This window comes from Tauraco erythrolophus, chromosome 2, assembly GCF_009769465.1.
Source record: "Tauraco erythrolophus isolate bTauEry1 chromosome 2, bTauEry1.pri, whole genome shotgun sequence".
Taxonomy (NCBI): Eukaryota; Metazoa; Chordata; class Aves; order Musophagiformes; family Musophagidae; genus Tauraco; species Tauraco erythrolophus.
In genome coordinates this window covers 97,953,926-97,972,357 of record NC_141466.1, presented here as the reverse complement: position 1 = coordinate 97,972,357, position 18,432 = coordinate 97,953,926, and the positions used below count along the sequence as shown (strand labels likewise).

The 18,432-nt window shown below is 59.1% G+C and overlaps 1 protein-coding gene across 1 annotated transcript; it reads right to left on the bottom strand.

Moving 5' to 3' along the window:
• Positions 1–4,564: 4,564 nt before the first annotated feature.
• CAPN11 (calpain 11) lies at positions 4,565–17,653 on the bottom strand. Its single transcript, XM_086631662.1, is given in 24 exon segments — positions 4,565–5,777; positions 6,027–6,085; positions 6,161–6,277; positions 6,741–6,819; positions 6,951–7,019; positions 7,850–7,914; positions 8,013–8,070; positions 8,419–8,484; positions 8,744–8,783; positions 8,891–9,102; positions 9,370–9,381; positions 9,607–9,776; positions 9,857–10,017; positions 10,428–10,502; positions 10,710–10,795; positions 10,881–10,964; positions 11,558–11,634; positions 11,637–11,725; positions 11,895–12,031; positions 12,175–12,198; positions 12,200–12,312; positions 13,739–13,811; positions 14,397–14,678; positions 17,633–17,653. Coding segments are annotated over 23 exon segments (2,139 nt in total). The 5' UTR covers positions 14,643–14,678; positions 17,633–17,653; the 3' UTR covers positions 4,565–5,750.
• Positions 17,654–18,432: the final 779 nt, after the last annotated feature.

The window sequence follows — 18,432 nt, the reverse complement described above, 5'->3', positions numbered from 1 at the left end:
CTTTGTTTTGTTCCTGGTAGCTGTCTGGCTTCATTTCCTCCCCTTGTTGTTCCCTTCAAAAACCCTGCCAAGGCCCTACTCTTGGCTCCCACTCAAGCAGAATTTAGGAGAATGAACAGACATGAGGGACTGAAAGCTACCGTTCCGTCTCCCAGCCTGCCTGATGCAAGCTGTCCCTTGCCCAGCAAGTCCCATCCAAGGGCAGTTAGTTCAGCCAGGGTGACCTTTCCCAGCCCTGTGGATTCCTCTCAGGGAGCCAGCCATGGATGAGCAAAGCGGGCTGGCCATGCCTCAGCACAGAGACACCATGTGCCGAAACCAGAAACAGCCCGGCAACGGCCCAGCTCCAGGTTCGGGAGCTGCAAGTACTGGGGCTGATGTCAGCCCCTTGGGACTGGCCTCCTGGAGACTCCCAGAGCCTCCCGGGCTCTGGGTCTGCCATGGTCAGGGGTCTCCGGCACAGGCACACCGCTCCACTACATGCTGCTGCCGGCCCTGCGCCAGCGGTATTACGGGGAGCAGGAAGAGCTCACGTGATGGGAGCAGGAGCCAAAGCTTTGCTGCAGCTGTGTCGGGGTTTACACTTCCCTGGGAGGGAGCTTTCCCCCTTTTATCAGTGAGGCAGTGCTTGGCCTGCTCTTGGGACTCCTGGGTTCGCTGTGCCATGGCTGATCCCAGGTGAGTCGCTGCCTCGCTCAGTGCCTTGATTTTCCCAGCAGTACAGCCCCAGCGGGAATATCCCCTCCCTGTGCAGAGGGCTCTCGCAGCGTCCCACCTCTGAGCAGGCTGGGATGAAAAGTGCAGTGTCCCTGGTCAGCAGCAGTGACTGCAGTGATGGAGTGGAGATCTTATTCCCCAGGGAGCCTTACCTATTCCTAGGAAAAGCCTTGCCTGAGCCAGGGGAATGGCCCATCCTACTGCGCCTCCCGGGGGAATCCTGTCCTTCGGTCCCACAGGGAAAGGGAGGTGCCGGCCAGATGCAGAGGTGTTGCAGCAGAGGTGTTGCAGCACTTTCCTGGGGGCACTGCGGCTGAGTGTTATGTGGCAGAGATACACAAGAAGGAGTGCAGGTGGAAAATCCCTTGGGAACAAAGGGGCTTCAGTGTGTAGCCTCTGTGGAAACTTGCACTTTCCCAGGGAGTGAGCGCAGGTAACGATGGCAGGAGGGGTTACCCTGCTGTGAGAGCCAGATGCTTGCAACATCCCAGCACTGAGCGGAAAGTGGGGCAGGGCTTGTTTGCCAAGCTCTTGGGACTCGTAAAGAGGCAGATTTTTGTCTCTGCCAAAAGCGCGGAGATGTTGCCAGGCCACTTTCCCCATCTGGAAGGTCAGGGGCTTTAGCCTCCTTTCACAGTTGTGCAAAAGCACAGCCCAGGGAGGTGAAGGGACTTAACCCTGCTCTGCTGATGAGTCAGGCATAGAGCTGGGAAGAGAACGCAGTCTCGAAAGAAAACAAAATCCCGCCAGTATCTACTTCCAAACACAAGAATTAGGGCACCGGAGTCCTGTGCCTGTGTGTTTCCTGGGCCAAGGCATATACAGCCTTACTGTAATCTCTCTGATCCATGGAGGACTTTCTGTTCCTGCAGTCACTGCTCTGTCTCTCAACCCTTTTCCTTGCCTAGCTTTCATCCCTCTTCACCAAGGGGCTCAAGATCCTTCACAGGTGCCCGGCTCCTTTTTTGCCAGGTACATATCAAGGCCGCTTCCTTTCAGGCATCATACCAATTGCGCAACCAAGTATTCCCTATTTAATTGCCAGGGAGGGCTGGACCACTTCCTGAGCCCAAACAGGGACCATGTACCCCTCCGTAGCACTTATTGCTCTCAGGGGGTCAGTTGGCAGCTGGACATCTGCAAATAAGGATCAAGAGATGCCCCTGGGCTGCCCAAGGCAGGCCCGGGGTTACAGAATCACAGAATGTTAGGGATTGGAAGGGACTTCAAAGGATCATCTAGTCCAATCCCCCTGCCTAAGCAGGACCACCTAGATCAGATCACAATAGGAGAGCAGGGCTGGAAGCAGCTCAGCTGCAGGGTCTGTCCTCAGGCTGGTGGCAGGACTGTGCAGAGCTGTCCCCTTGTCTTCCCCTCCCTGCCATCCCAAAGCCCTGGGGATTCGGCTTGCCCAAAGCCCAGCCCCAGGGGTGAGCTCGCAGCCCACACGTCCTCTGGGTAGATCCCAGGGCTGGAGCCAGCCAGTGCCTCCATCTCCTCTGGGAGAGGATGTCCTGCTGGGAGGTCACCTTGGAGGGCACGGTTGGAGGGTCAGGGGTGTGGGATGTGCCGGCCTTTGGGCAGGACGCAGCTACGCTATCTCCTAGTATGACCCCTCTTGGTCACCGCTGCCTGTCAACGGAGGGAAGGCCTTCTGAGCAGCCCTGTGTCCTATCAGTCAACAAGCAAGGCTGACATGGGCTTTGAGACTGGGCCAGATCCCTGGCCTTTGCCCCATGAGCTACCTGCCAGCACCCAGCCTTTTCCCAGGACAGCATCTGGGACCCAGACCCAAGACCCTTGTGCCACCTCGGAGGCAGGCGCAGGGGACAGAGCAACCATCGGCACCTGCCAGTGCTTAAAGCGGCCGTTGCATGGTTAAGGCTCCAGAGGATTTAGCACAGAGCAGGGATGCTGGGAAGAAGGGAATGGCCCTTGGGCATCTCTTCACAAGACGTGCAAGGTTTGCTGCAAATCTTGCTCTGCACATAGCGCTGGGAGCTAACAGAAATGGGGAGGAGAGGAAGATGAGAGGTGGCCAAGAGTCCTTTCTTTGAGGAGACCTCACCCTTCTGGTGGGGACTCAAGAGGGTGTTCGTGGTGGGGACACCAGTGGCAACTGTGCGCCTGGCCCTGTGCAGGAGGAACGCAGGCCATCCCTGCCGAGGAGGGATGCGAGCGCTATAAATAGTTTGTTTAACGCACTGTGGCCAGGCCCTGGAAAGCCCCAACCCATGCACATTCCCCATTTGCTGGCACTGAGACGGCAGCTGCTGCCTGATGCCCCCAGCCCTCCTGCTCCCCTCGCGGAGTGACTGAGTCCAGGGCATTGCTTGGCACGGGTGCTGAGGCTTGCCACGGAGGTGCCAGCTCTGTGCTGGTGTTGGCGCTGCTCCCTGGACTGGTGGGGGCTGCAGGATGCTCCCACCGCCTGGCTGCTGGTGCCAAAGAAGGATGGGGAGGGGGCTTTCCTTCCAGACAGCCCGTGCAGCTGCTGCCTACGCACGTGCCGTCAGCGGCAGCTCTACCTAACCCCGGCTCGGGATGCTGGGCTGGGCCACATCCCGCCAGCTCTGCTTGCACAAAGGCCCCTTGTGCCCACGGGACTGACATTCCTGCAGCCATGGGGCCAGAGCAGAGAGAAATGCAGCCGAGGGGGAGACAGGACCAGAGCCCGGCTGCCCGGGCAGCTGGTGGGGCCAGCTGGGGCTGGGCTGCTGTCCTGCCCCCCTCCTGCGCCTGGAGGATGGATGGGAGCAGCTGGTGGGAGAGGGAGGACCCCCGGGGTGAGCAGGTGGCTCCAGGCTGCAGGAGCGGAGGGCACAGGGTGCCGGAGGGGATGCCGTGGTACTGGGGAGCGGAAGCAGTGGTGCCACGCACCCGCGGGGTGCTGCCTGCCCGCCTTGCGCACTCCCGCCCGACGCAGACCTGCGGGATGGCTGTGGGACAGGTGGGAGCAGGCTGGCTCTGGCTGGCCAGTGCCCATGGCAAGACAAACCCTACGCTAAGAGCAGTTTTGCCCACATCTGGCCCCTAGCCGGTCTTGCTCCTCACACCAGCATTTAAGGACTCTACTGGGCCTCTCGCTTGTCACCCTTTGGAAGGAGGGGGATGAGCCAGGCTACTCTTTGTGGCATTAGCTGGCAGCTGGGGACCCTCCGCCTGCCGCCTCCCTGCCGATGCTGGCCTGCCAGCTGCCCGGCCAGCGAGGGAAGGGATTTGCCAGCTGGCACCCAGAGGGAGGGAGGGAGGGGGCTTCTGGTAAGGCTACGCCGGGGGGCACCTGTCATCCCAAAGCCAGGGCGTCACCGTGCCCTACAATTGGGCCTGTGTGTGTGTGACAAGGCCCCACAGCTGGGACAGCAATGACAGTTCTGCATGCTCGACCCTGTGTCCCAGCCTGTCCCCCTGCCTCAAGCCCTTGTTTCTCAGGGGCTTTGGGGTTGCACGGGGGAAGCGCAGGCTGCCAAGCCCTGGGGTACCCCCACCCCACAGAGGGCATTAAGACCCCCTCTGCAAAGGAAGAGGCGGGTTGCATAAAATCCTAGGGGATACAGACCCCCCCATCCCCATGGCAAGACCTGTACCTGGTGCTGCTTCTTCACCCATGGCCCAGGCTGGGCAAGCAGAGTGCCTTGGGCTTGGCTCCGCATCTCATCCCACCAGCCCCGGCCAGGGCGAGCGGAGGGAGGATGCGACCCCCAAGTTACTGCCTGGACCACACATTCAACAGATCTTAGTTTATTCCCGGAGTGCGCAGTGAGCGGGGTGAGGAAGCAGAGCTGCCGGGTGGGCAGCAGTGGTTATTGCTGCAGGCATGTCCTCCAGTGACGACAGGGGGCCTGGGGGAAGCTGACTGCTGGCCTGCCTCTACAGGTCAAAGGATGGGCTGTCACCCACTGCCAAGCTGGAGCCACCTTGTTACTCCAGAAGAAGGGGAGGGGAGGAGGGCAGAGAAGTGCAAATACGTTGGCACTGGAGCCCATCTGCAGTGGGCAAAGGAGCCCAAGGGAAGACGAGAGTGCAACAGCATAGGAAGGTGAGGGAAAGGGGGGGAAAAAACCTCAACTGTGTGCAGGAGAACATCCTCCCCCCAACCACTGCCCCCTCCTCTCCGGGAGAAGACATCGCCTCTTGGGTGCCGGCTTCCCCCAGCCCTGCTGTGGGCCATAAGCAGGGATGGGCAGTGGATGCCCCCAGAGCTCCCAGGGATGGGAGGGAAGGCCAAACCTCTGTGACGGTGGTGGCATTGCTGTGTCCGCGTGGAGAAGAGGAGCTTCTGCTGCACTACAGGGTGGCACGTGTTCACATGGTGGGGGAGCCCCCAACATTCAGTGCTTAAGTTGCAGCACTTGACCCAGTGGTGGGGCAAAGGCAGGGGCATGGAAGTGGAGGGGATGTGTTGAAGGCCACGCAGAAGGAGCCAGTGGGCTCCATGCTTTGGTCGTGCTTAGTGGTGATGAGTGCAGTGCAAGGGCTTCAAGAGGAAGAGTATGGCCCTTCCTCCTCCCAGAAGGCCACTCTGTCTCCCCAGGAACCCGCTGCCTCTGCCCAAGCACGGCAGTACCTGCTGATGCTCCCAGGCATGTGCGGAGATGGGCAATGCGTGCCAGCAGGGATGGGACAGCATTAGAGCAAGTGATACGAGTCCCCCCCTCTCTTCCTTTTGCAGCTTGGGCCTCTCCCTGCTTCACAGCTGGCCCCAGTCTGCTCCTTCACTCCTGCCGAGCTGGGTGCCAGGATGCACAGGCAGCCCATGCTGCTTGTCCTCCTCCTGTTCTGGGGTGGGGAGAGAGGAGGAGGGAGTGGAAAGAAGCCCAGCCCAGAGGAGAGAGAAGGGCATTCCCTGCCTGCCTTGACCCCTGGTCCACCGGAGAGGGTGGCATGAGGCTTCCGGGGAGGCAGGGCTGGTGGCTCAGCGTGGGATGGAGCAAGGGGGGAAGAGCATCCTGTGTCCACAGATCCAAGGGGAGGCACTTGGAGGGGGCCTGGCCCACCAGGGTGTCCCAGCCACAGCGGATCTGTCGTGCCTCCTAGCCACACATCGTCAGCAGCAGCCACTGGGAAGAAGAGGGAGAAGGGATGAGCAGGGGCTGGTGCATTTTTGACATGCCCTCATGTCAATTTTGACAGTCCTCTAAGAAACATGAAGCCTGCAGCAATCCCATTTTCTTATCTTGATCTTTTATGGATTCTTTCCCTACCCAAGAGGCTAGATGGCTTTCTACCATGCACCTGAGGTGCCCCATTCACCCTAATGCCTTGTCCCCTTGTCTCCCACCCCACCTCCCACTGGGCTGAGCTCTCACCTCGGAAAGGTTCATGACAGCAGTGCCAGTGCCTTCAGGGTCCATGCTATGGAAGAACCCTGCAGGGGCACAAAAGCAAGGTGAGCAACACTTCCCTCTGTCCCTGCCCTCCCTGCCCCAGAGCCACCACTCACTGAACATGGCCTCCAGCTTCACAAGGCAGCAGACAAAGTTGTCAAAGTCCACGCCCATGTCAGCGTCTGCGTAACGGGCCACCACCACCTGATGCAGCTTGTTGTTCAGCTTGAAACCTGCGAGGCAGAGAGCAGTCAGCACCCGAGGGAGGCAGAAGAGGAGGGTGTAACTATGAAAGTCCACGTCCCTGCCCAGAGGTGCCACCAGCCCACACAAGGAAGGGCACTGCATCCAGCCTCAGCAAGAAGTGGGGATGCTCTCCCTGGAGCCATATAACTAGTTAGCTCACTGATCCACCCCAGGCCTCTGTTTTGCCAGGATGGGACCCTGCAGGTCAGAGGACAGAGGCTGGGACCACCTTGCGTGCGTCCCTAACTCTGAGGCTCCAGCACTTGGGCACAGCTGGGATGGAGAGAGCCCATCGCAGACATGGTCCACATCTCACTACCATGATGGGTTGGCTCCAAACACACAATATAGACTGGTTTCACCTTTCTCCAGCTACGTGGGACAGGGGTCTGACAGCAGGGCCCCTCCCTTCCCAGCCCCCAGCCCAGCCCCATCTTTCTCCAGACCTACCAGCTGACTCTAGAGCCATGCGCATCTCATAGGAGCTCATGGTGCCTGACTTATCCAGGTCATGCTGGCGGAAGATCGTCTGCAAAAACATCACAGAGGATGTGAAGGGCAGGCTCTCCTGTGGCCTCCAGCCAGGCTGTCCCCTCACCTTGCTGCCCCAGGAGCAGTGGTATCCCTGTACAGTGCACCATGCCCCCAGCTCCTCCTCACCAGCCAGCTCCGGATCTTGTTCCACAGGATCTGGAACTCCACCAGCCCAAGGCGGGCACTGCCATCTTTCTGGGGAGCAGAGGGTCAAGGAGGAAAGCAGCCAGCAAAGGGGGTGGTGGAAAGGCAGAGCCATCAGATCCCAGTCACCTGAGGCAAGAAAAGCCTAACCACACTTGGCCTGCCCAGTCTTTCCCCAAACTTTCCCTCTCTGTCCTGCAGCATCAGCAAGATCAGAGCCTACAACACGGCAGGGAAAGTGCAACGCTTGAACTAGCTGCCATGCCACTCCCCGGGAGCAGCTGGGCTGCTGCTATAGGAAGCACATGGCTATGGTGTCCTTGGAGCAAAGCTGCGCTGGCCTGCAGCAAAAGAGGATGCTGCAGGACCAGGCTGGAGAAGGACTAGTTCGTGCTCCTCTGCCCTTGCCTGACCCCTCAGCTGTGTGTCCTTGTGCATGCAGGAACACAGGCCATGCCTCCTGTCACTTTACGCCTCTCATCCTCAGCTACTGGACAGGATGGTTGTGGGGGAAAGAAGCCCAACAGCCCTCGTTCCCTTCCAGTGGCACCTCAAAGGCTGAGTGGCATCACAGGACGCCAGACTGGGGAGCTTCTGGGGAAGAGAAGCACAGGGTGCTTCCTCCTGGAGGGGAAGGTTGAAGGCGCAAGTGGGGTGGGGCTGGGCTGGGCTTCTGGTGGCAGGCAGGGGCACTGATGGTCCCTTCCAAAAAACCTGCTGCTAAAGCCCGGGGGTGTAGGGTAGGTGTCCTTGAAGCCACAAGGACCCTTTCCTTCCTTCTTCTGGTTGAACAGTCTCAGCACAGCCAGAGAGCCAAGTCTTGCTGCAGGCAGGCTGAGCACCAGGGAAGCAGGCCCCTGCCCACAGCACCAAGAGGATACATCCATCAGGTTGACCATGTTGCGGCAGGAGTCCAGGCTGAACCCATCCGTCTTCAGATCTTTGTCTGAGGAGAAAGGAGGAAGTTGAGCACGTGCATCAAAACCCAACCTGCTGAGCAGATGTGGGCCATGGGGAGCAAGGGGCAGGAAGGGAAGCACTTACGTCTAGCGATGACTCTGTTCAGAATAGTCCGGAGCTCGAAGACGCTGATTTCCATGTCCTGCAGCAGGAGCAGAGTTAGCAGCATCCCTTGCCTGCTCTCCACCCCACTTGTGGTCATTCTCCCTCTCCTGCTTAAATCTCTCTGCCTTAGTCACAAAACATCAGGGTGCCATTGTGTTTCCTGCATGCCCAGAAGAGTTTGAGCCACAGCTGGATGCCCCTTCCCCAAATCTACTCCCATCACACTACCCCTGAGGGCAGCTGGGCTGAGCCATGGCAGGGATGGACTTGTCTGCAGGATTGGACTGAGCAAGCGTGGGGTGCGCCAGAGCTCCCATAGCCAGGGATCCTGTCCAGTCCCCTTCCCAGGCCAGGGCTCCCCAGAGCTTGGTGCAGCCATACCCACCTCCCCTGCCAGCTGCTGGAACATGTTCTTGAAGCCATCCTCTATGTCATCCTCAGTTATTTCTTCCTGGAGTGATGCAGGCCAGAAAGAAGAGGTGAGTGGTCAAACGTGGGCTCTGCCCTGCCTCAGCAAACCCAAACTGGAAGGGAAGCTCTTCTTTGCTCTTCTCATCTTTGTTGCTTCCCACATTCCCATCACCTCGACCCTGCCAGCCCCTCTCCAGCCACAGTGACATCCCAAACCCAGGCAGCCACCTCCTGCCTGCAGCTCCCCCTCCCAAGCCCCAGAGCCTCAGCACCAACCAAACCAAAGTGGCGGCTCCTACCTCATCTGCCAGATCTGCTGAGATCTCCTCGTCCAGCTCCCTGGGGGCAGAAAGGAGGAAACCAAAGTGATGAGCAGGCTGCCTGCGGTGGGGAAAGGTCCCACTGCTCACAGACACAGGGCATGCCCTGGCCAGGCCGAGACTCACGCTGTGTCCGACTGCTTCTCGGTGAAGACCCGCAGGACGAAGTCGGCCTCCTTGTGCGGCTCGAAGGTGGAGGGCACAACGATGTACTCGCCAGGGGGCAGCCGGATCTGGTTGCTCACCTCCCGCAGATTGATGAAGGTCTCAGATCGTGCCCGCGACTGGTTTCGCAGGAAGAAGTCCTTCTTCAAGTGCACGTTCTGGGTACCCTGGGCCTGGGGAAATGAACGTGTTTGTGGACCACAGCCCTGCAATGCAGGGGACCCACAGGGAGCGGCGAGACCAAGGCCAGCCCCATTGGGCAGGACATCCTTGCCCATCCCATCCCATTAGGAGCCATCCCTCCCCCATGGAGGTGCCCAGCACCCATTAGCACCCTAGTCACTGGGTGCACATGCGTGTGTGCATGTGCATTAACCCATTCCTGCCCACTCTTAGGCTCCCCTTCAAGAGGGTTTAGGCTCTGGTGGCTCAGGACGTACCTCCTCAGGAACCTACAGGGAGGAGAGAAAAGGGAAAAAAAAAAAAAAAAAAATCAGAATCTCAGTACCTGACCCCATCCCTTACAGTGCGAGGAGCACAGGACAGGGGACATTAACCCACAGAACAGCCAAAGGAGATGGGAAAGGTTTCCTTGGGGACTGAGGTGCCAGGTCCAGGCAGGACTGGCCAGGCTGAGCCAGTCCCAAGGAAGCAGCATGAGGGTATGCAGGCGTTACCTCGTAGACAGCGAAGCCGATGGTGTGCATGTCGCCCCCCACTCGCCGCTCCCGCCGCCGATGCTTCTGCATCAGAGCCACCAGGAAGCTGCAGGCCACCTCATCGTCCCCGGGGTCATCGTCTTCTTCCAGTAGCTTGATCTTAAACTGGGGGTTGATCCAGAACGTGGCTGGGAGGAAGAGGACACGTGGATGAGACACCTGGCTCAATCGCATTGGCCAAGAGCAGAGATGTGGGGGGCAGAGGTACCTGGGTGATTCCTACAGCCCCCGGCAGTGCTCCCTCGGCGCCACGTGCCCTCAAACACCTGCGTGTGCCACCTGCTGAGTTCGTCCTTGGTGAGGGCATCGGGGGTCAGGTTGCAGATCTCCAGCCTGGAGAACTCCCTCATGAAGTCCCGGAAAGACATCCTGCAGAAGGTAGGCGAGGGCTGAGGCCAGGGCACTGCTTGGGGAGAGGGAGGACAGCACACGCAGCTCCGGACCCAGCCAACGTTTTGGGAGAATTAAGTGACAGGAAGGTCTTTTACCCTGAGCAGTTACAGCTCATTTAAAGCCCACTGCTGGATTTGGGAAGAAGGGATGTTTACCCTTCGTAGATGTTATTTTGCATTTAGTTGGGCTGAATTTCCTTGAAGGGAGGAAAATTATTAACCAGATTAGACGAGAAAACGCTAGCAGGCTCTCCGGTGCTGGAAACCCAGCTCATAAAGGCAAGTCATGTGCTTCAGGTGAAGCAGGACTGCGGGATCTCTCCCCAGCTCCTCTGCTCCTTCCAGGCTGGCTGCTGAAGGAGAGCAGCACTTTGCCCTGGCACTCACCAGAACTCTCCGTCCTCCATCTTCAGCTGCAGCTCCTCCCTGTCGCCAGGGTCAATGCTGTTCCACTCAGAGGAGCTGGAGTAGTAGTAGAGAGACAATTAGATGAGGACTGCTCAAGGTGAATGAAGAACACTTTAGAGCTGGCCCTCAAGTGCCCCCCTCGCCGATGCGAAGGGCGCTGCACGCTGCGAACTTCCCCTTGGCAGTGCCGTGCACTCGATTGCTGCGTGTGCAGTGACAACTGGTGTGCCACCAGCGGTACCGAAGTCCCATCTGACTCACCCATCGCTCCAGGCTCCTGTCCACTCCACCTGACCCCAGGGGTTCCTGATGCGGATGAGCTGTTCCTGCTGACCCCGGTAGTTCACCTGCCGACCACCAGACACAGGAGGTTGAGCCCATGCTGCTGCAAGGCTATTTTATTGCTGTTAAAGTCTCACATAGCCAGCTTACGTCTCTGAAGGCTGTGACAGAATAGGCGTGGCCCTTCACCAGCTTCTTGAAGGTCACCGCTTCCATATCAAAGGCACTTGTGATCTGAGGAGAATGAACAAAGCTCAAGTGAATATGATTAAATTCATGTAGTCCTATCCCTACTCCTTCCCTCCACTGCATGAAGAATTCCCCTTGCTTTTCACTGCTCCAGCCAAGAGAAGCAGCAGGTACCAGCACTCTTTGCTCAAAGGCTGCTGGCTGAGGACAATGTAAAGACAGTTTCCCAGCCAGAAGACCATGAAGATCCATCAGGTAATCACTCAAACTTCAGAAACAAGAAAAGGATTTCATGAGAGGGAACGGATGGAAAAGCCTGCTCCAGACAATTCTCAGACGCTGACATAAGACATGGCCAGAGCTATAGGCAGACCCTTGTTCAACAGCCCATGCTTGAGATGAACATTCCCACTCCATCCAAAGGAGCTTGTTCCCAGCAGCTGGGCTGCATCCCCACGCGCTGTGCCCTGGGGCTGCCATGCTGGCTCTGGAAAGAGTGCTCTACTAAGAGGGGAAAGAAGTAACTTCCTGCCTGATATCCCAGCAAGGAGACTGCTGACACGATCTCTCAGGCTGTGAGGCCTCGCTTTGGCCATCGCTAGGGCAGAGCCCCTGGCTCATCCCGGCGCACCACTTACGTCGATGGAGCAGCCCAGCAGGGACCCCCTCTCCAGCGCCTTGCGGATGATGTGGGCCATGTTGCGCGGTGGCCGCTGAGGTCATACATCTCTGCCACACCCGCCGGTGAAGTCCTCAAGCCCTCGGTGGTGCTGCCCCCCGACAGCGACTCGTAGCAGCCATTCAGCCTGAGCGCCAATGGCGAGAGGGGTGCGTGAGGTGACAAGGACGCAGCACACTGCTGCTCCCCAGGCATGCAGCCCAAGCAAGGCCAGGGATAGAAAAGACCCCCTTCCCTCCACCCCAACAGTGAGATGCCCTGTTCCCCACCCACCCACATGCTCGCCACGGGGTTACCCACTTGCATAGGCCTTCTCCAGCAGAGCACTCCAGAACTCAGTGCACTCTGCCGAGTGCACAAACAGGAGCTCCCCGTCCTTGGTGGGTAGTTGGTCATCTATCACCACATCCACCCACTCGCCGAACTGCCAGATCTGGTGGGGTCAGGAGGGAGTGGGGTGAGCTTGGGGCATCACATGACTTGCTCATTCCTACCCCAGAGGGATGCCCTCAGTTCACCACCCTCCCTCCCACCCCCAGCCCACCAGCCATGGAGGGCCAGGAGCACCTAACCCACCTGGAAGTGGAAGATGCCAGCATAGTTCCTCCTGGAAGCTCTGCCCGTGGGGCACCACACGGTGCAGGAGCTCCTCATTGAGTGTGAGGGAGCCGATGGCAGCCAGCAGCCAGCAGTCACCTGTGGAAGGAGAAGAAGCTGGTGTGAGCATCCACCACCTCCCTAGCTGCAGGGGCAGGTGGTGGATGTGTAGGAGCCCACGGCGTGCTCTCCTTGTAAGCATTTGGGGCTTCCTAGCTCAAAAAAGCATGTGGAGGAATCAGAGAGGGTCCAGCAGACAGACGGAGCTCAGGGAGCCAGGCTCCTTCAGCCTGCCTGGAGAGGAGTATTAGCTCAAGGAAACAGGGAATGATCCTTCCAGATCTGGAGCCTATGTCCAGACCATGCCGACATACATGCTGACATACAGTCAGCATGAACAGCTCCCTCCTGCAGCCGTTTAACTAGACCCTCCTGGCACTCATTCGTATGACTGCCCTCCACATCTCAGAAAGTGAGTTCTGCAGCAGAATTACACTTTGCATTTAAAAAAAACATTTTATCAAGCGAGAAGTCTAATGTGGCTGCCCCAGCTTCTCAAACTGCAAGCAACACCACCGCGCTTTTCCTTCCAAGTGCTCTTAACCACAAGTTCTGCTCCAGGCCAGCACTACGCTTTTAAATTCTTCGCTTGGTTCCCCCTTCTCTTCTGCCTTTGAAGCCTGTTACGCCTTAGCCTTAAGGCTGGATAACCTGTACTAGGCTGTGGTTTGACAAATGGCATTTCCGACTTTTTAATGACCAATTGAACACCACAGCTCTGGGCTGTTACGTGCTCCTGTTACCACCTCAAGTTTGTTCTAATTACTGGATGCATGAAACGTGGTCAGCCCTGAAACCAGCATGCTCCGTGTGCTAAGGTACATGATACTCCTAATCAAGTGCCCAACCTGATACAGATCAGGATGACACTCTTGGTGGTACCCAGACCTGGTTACGATGACCACAAAATCCCAGTTGCCAGCCCTGCCAGCCTACCCAGCCCATTGACACTGCTCTCCTTGTCTCAGCACCTTTGTCTTGGGACATACCCCTGGAGAAATAACAAATCACCACTTTTACTCTGTGGCTCTCCTCTCAATTCCCTTCTGCCGCGCTTCATTGCTTCGCAAGCACTTTGTCATGACCAGCACATCCTCACCTCAGTTTGTTACTGTCATCTAGCTGCCATCCCTCACCATTTACCAAAGCAGGAAGCTCTCTAGAGCAGCTCCTGGCGTTGTTGTTGGGTGTGCCTGACACGTGCTATCACCCCTGGTCAAGCTGTGTACACATCAACCTGTTTTCGTGCAGCCTTCACCTAGAGCAACAGGAGGCACAGGATGTTCCCTGCCTTGCGGTTTCCACTGCACGAAATAGGGAGGGAGATGGTGGTGCAGAGGCTGGCAAGAAAATGTGCTGCACAGGCCTGGAAAAGGTGCCGTGAAACTGGTCCACCCTCAACCTTACACAACCACCTCTTCTCCAGCCATGCCAACACTTCCCAGCCACTGGAGACTAGGTTTGGAGAGCAGAGCTCCAGCACTCACCCAGAGCCCCTGGCAGATATCTGTCCGGGTTGCACCACCAACGATGAACTGAGGATCGTCCACTAATTCCTGCAGGAGGAGAAGAGAATCAGACACTGGATCTGGGCAGGGCCTGGGCTTCTGTGGGGCTGGAACCCACTGCAGCTCTGACTTGGGAGGAAGGGTATATGGTCCCCAAGAGATGCACCCCACCTGCCCTCTGCCAGGGAAATCTGCTTGACGACCCCAAGGCCATCATGGTAAGGCAAGGCGAGATCTTCTGCTGTAGCCATGGGAGGACATAGCTAGATAGACTAATAGCATTCCCCTTGCAGTTGTGGCACCAGGGGATATACACCCTTAAAAGCCCCAGTCACCGACGGTGACACATTCATGCCACGACACCTAGAAGCAATCACGTAGCCCACCCATTTTAAAGCCCACAGCCTGCTGCCCGAGGAAGCAGGGCTTGCTAGACATGATCCTTTTCTGAGCAGGCACTCATGGGGCATTGCTCTAGGCCCTTGGGAAAGGAAGCCATGAAGCGCTCGAGGGACTTGGAGCCCTGAGAGGAGCAGGCCAGGGCCAGGCTGCTGCTTGGCAAACCACGTCAGTGCAGACGTCGCAGGGCAGGAATGCCAGCCCAGCCTGAGGAGAAGCAAGCCCTGCACTTACCGATGGACGCTTCCACTGCACCCCCCGTGTCTTGCTGGAGTGTGGCCCCAGCTCCTTGAATCCAAGGGCAGAGGGGCCAGCCGGGAACTGGGGGTCCCTAAAGAGGGTGCCGCTCTCAATGCACTCCTGTTTGAGGGTCTCGTAGTCCTGGTTGAGGTACTTGATGGCATTGTGGTGTTGGCCGAGCCCCTCGGCTCTCAGGCGGTCCCTCTGCAGACGAGCAGCCATCCCACCAAAGGGCATCATGGCTGCGCACCGCAGCGCTACCTTCAGCTTCGCTCCCTGCAAGGAAACACGCGTGGGCAGGCCGAGGCAGGACCCTGTACCCGTGCAGCCCCCCCAGGGACGCCAGCCATTTCCCACAGTGCCAAGCTTGGAGGCTGGGTCCTCAACTCCTCCCCATCCCCACAGCAGGACCTTCTCGTCAGCATCGCCCCGGGGCAGCGAGCAGAGCCGGCACACGGAGCATCCCCAGGGGGGGCCTAGGAGCTTCCCAAATCCCACCTCCAGCAGCAGTCCCGTTCGGAGCTGTGCCGTTCGGTCCAGCCCGGCCACCGCAGCCGTGCTGCTGTCTTTAGGGGACACCAAGGAGCCGAGCAGCTTTGCGGGCCGGCTGGCAGGAGGCAGCCTCTCCCCGTCCCGTCCCGGCTGCCCGGAAAGGCCGAGCCCGGAGGAATTTCGAGGCGCCTTCCGCCACCGCCAGCCTCTCCTCCCACCGCGGCTTTCCGGGACCTTCCCTCGTCCCAGCTCCTCCTCACCCGTCGCAGCTGGGAGGGCGTCAGCAGCCGCCCCGTAGTTTCTCCCAGCCCCGGGCGCCTCTCCCGCTCCCTCGAAAGCCGCCCTGGCTGCCTGAGCACTGAGTCAATAGGGCCGGGAAGGGAGGAGCCCGCCGCGCCGCAGAGACAGCTCTATCTATGGGGCCGACGGAGGACAAGGGAAGGAAGAGGCGGGACGGCCCTTCCCGGCACACGCACACGCAAGGCCGGGTGACTCGAGCTTCGCCAGCGGAGCGGCCCGCCGGGAGCCACCGGGAAGGGATGTGGGGTGCAGCGCTCCGCAGAGCCCCCCCCGCCGCACCGGTCCCTCGCCACGGGCCTTCCTCCCGCTCCCGGCGGGCTGTAACGGGGCAGCTCACGGCCGGGCGACTCGAAGCGGCATGAGACAGCTGCCGGGCGTGCCTGGCCCCGCAGCCCTGCCCCGCTGCGGTGGGGCAAGCCCCAGCTGCCCTCAGCCCTGCTCAGGCACCCGTGACGGGAGCCGGCGCTACCGCCTTCCACGCTGCCCAGGCTGGAAAGGGCCTCAGGGGCTGTCGGGTTCAACCGCCCACACAAGCAGGGTCACCTCCAGCAGGGCTGTGGTGCAGGTGCCACCATCATGGGCCCACCGGCGTTTGCAGCTTACCCTGCCCCACTCCCCACCCATCTCAGTGGCTGCTCAGCGGGGCTGGTGCCGAATTCTCCAGAGGTTTCTGTGCGCAAGGCAGCAGAGCGGTCCTCGGGTAAATAACCCAGGAGCCAGCAACCCACTCAGAGCAGTGGGCTAGGATGCCAGTCCTAGCCTGCTGCCTCCCCAGCGCCTCATCCCAGCGGAAGCAGGGTGCAGCCCAGCTTCAGAGAGGCGGCTCTCCTTGTCCCGAAGTGCTGCGATAGCTAAGGGGAGGCAGGCAACAGGGAAAAGAATGCAAGCTCCTGACCATGTGCATAGGTCATAAACCTGGCTGCTACCCCAAGGGGCTGCCCTAACCAGGAGCTTTTCAGGAGGAAAATCTACTCCTCTCCATCACTCTGCCTGCCCTAGGATGCTCTAAACCTGCTATTTTTCTCCAAGGCAGCGCCAGTCCTTTTCTCCTCTATGATGGCCCCAAATCTGTGGAGCTCAGCCCTTTTCCACCATCTCCTCCCTCTGACTCCTGCTCCGCAGCCAGCACCCTGGCAGCCTCTCCCAGCAGCAAGGCCCTAGTTGCCTGCAGAGCTGGCGGGCTGGCTCCTGTGGTCCGAGCTGCTGCCCAGAACCCTGGGGGGCTGCAGGAGGAGAAATCCCAAATGCAACTGCCCACACAGCCTCCAGCTCCCACCTCGCCACTTCCCTAGCACTCACACTGCAGCCTGCCCAGGGCCGAGGAACTCCCCCTGCCCGCAGCCCCTGCCAGGCTCCCTGCACCCTTTCCCACCCTGCTTACCGGCACTGGACATGGCCGCGGACACAGGGAGCTGTGTGCAGCCCAGACACGGGCACTGTGCAAGTTATTCTTAGCTCTGTAGCTCAAAATACTCAGGAAGGTTTTGCTCAGTGGCAGAGGGAGGTCACGCAAGCGCAGAGCAAGGAAAAACAGTTCAGACCCCAGGACGGGACAGGAATCACACAGGGCCTTAAGCAATGGGGTCAGCTGCTGACATCTCCCTCCCCAGGCTGATGCTGGTGGATGCTGCAGGTCCTTCATGGAGGAGGACAGGGTGTGCAGAGACAAGCCAAGCTCCCAGGGCAGTTTTCCACCCCAGGCAACATCCAATCACAATATGATGCTTTCCAGTATCGAAGGCACCTTTGATCCCTCCGAGGTGAAAGCAAAAGGACACATTGGTCCCCGCAGGTTCCCTGATACCTCCTGCACCTTAGTACACACTGAAAAAACCCTCGGACAGCATCATTGCTGAAATCCAGCCAAAAATCTTCGCAGACTTCTGGTTCGCCAGCTGCTCTTGGAGACCGAAGGAAGGGGGAGCTCCCTTCCTTAAAACCAGCCAGGCCGAGCCCAGACACCGCATCCTGCCGCATACTCAGCTCGGGGCAAGGAGCCATAGCCGCCCATAGGGTCTCACACCCTTCCCAGCCCTCCGAGAGACAAAAGATCCTCCTCTACTCACAAGCTCCCCCTTTACGTTCCCGCATCCCCTCGACGAGAGGGCGGCGTTTGCTCTGGGGTCGGCATCGCATCCCGGGTCCCTGCGGTACCCAGTTTATTCGCCGCCCTGATTGGGAAGCCTTCGGATCTCTGCGGCTACGTTATCTACATGCAAAAACCTCCGCGGATAAAAAGGGGATCGGGGCGGGGATAGCTCAAAGCCCGGGGGAACCCCTCGCTGCCAGGCGGGCAGGGCTCCTCCGCCGCGGGGGCATCCTGCAGGATGAGCCCTGCCCGCCCGGCAGCGGAGACCACCCTTCCCCGGTGCTAACCCCGTGCTGGGGGGGTCGGATGAAGATGAAGGGGGGGGGGGGGGGGGGGGGGGAGAACTTACGGAAGCTGCCGCCGCCACCGCCCTGCCCGCTTCAGCCCAGCCCAGCCCAGCCCGGCCCGGCTCGGTACGGCCCCGCGGAAGGTGGGGTTTCGTCGGGCAGGATGTGCGAGCAAAGCTGGGAGGGCGGTGGGAGGGGGAATTAAAGGCGCAGCGACATCTCATAGCTACAGGAAAGGATTTTACAGGGACTTCTAGTGAGGTCCTGGCTACTGACACCCTCTCCTAGCTCCTGGGGATGGAGGGGTACCGCCGGGCTGGGAGCGCTTCTTCCACCTTTGCTCCGAGCAAGGGGCACAGGGAAAGCGGGGCTGGAAAGAGAAGAGGAAGCGACTTTCCCCTGGGAAAGGGTTTAGGGGATGATACGGAACTGCCCCATGTTGCTGGCATCTCAGCCCCGAGGATGAAGCTCTGGGCCTTGTCCCAGGGTTGTTGACCTTCTGGTGCCAGGGCTGAGCACAGTGGTCCCAACGGGTGTCACCCTTTGTGGGGTCTCTTCTCCTTCCCTCATGCCTGGGAAGGCTGTGCCTGCACCCCCTTACTCCAAGGGCTGGCAATCCTGCAAGCCCAGGCAGTCATGGCCAGCAACCCCCCTGCCAGCTGCCCCTGGCATCCCTGCATGCCCAGGTAGTCATGGCTGGCACCCACCTCTCTACTTTTAGCCTGTATCTGAGGCTAAACAACAGTCAGCTGTCTATTACTCAATGACCCCTACTCACTCCAGAAGGGAAATCAGGAAAAGGAAGGAATACCTGTAGGTTGAGATAAGAACTATTTAATAATTGAAATGAAATAAAATGAAA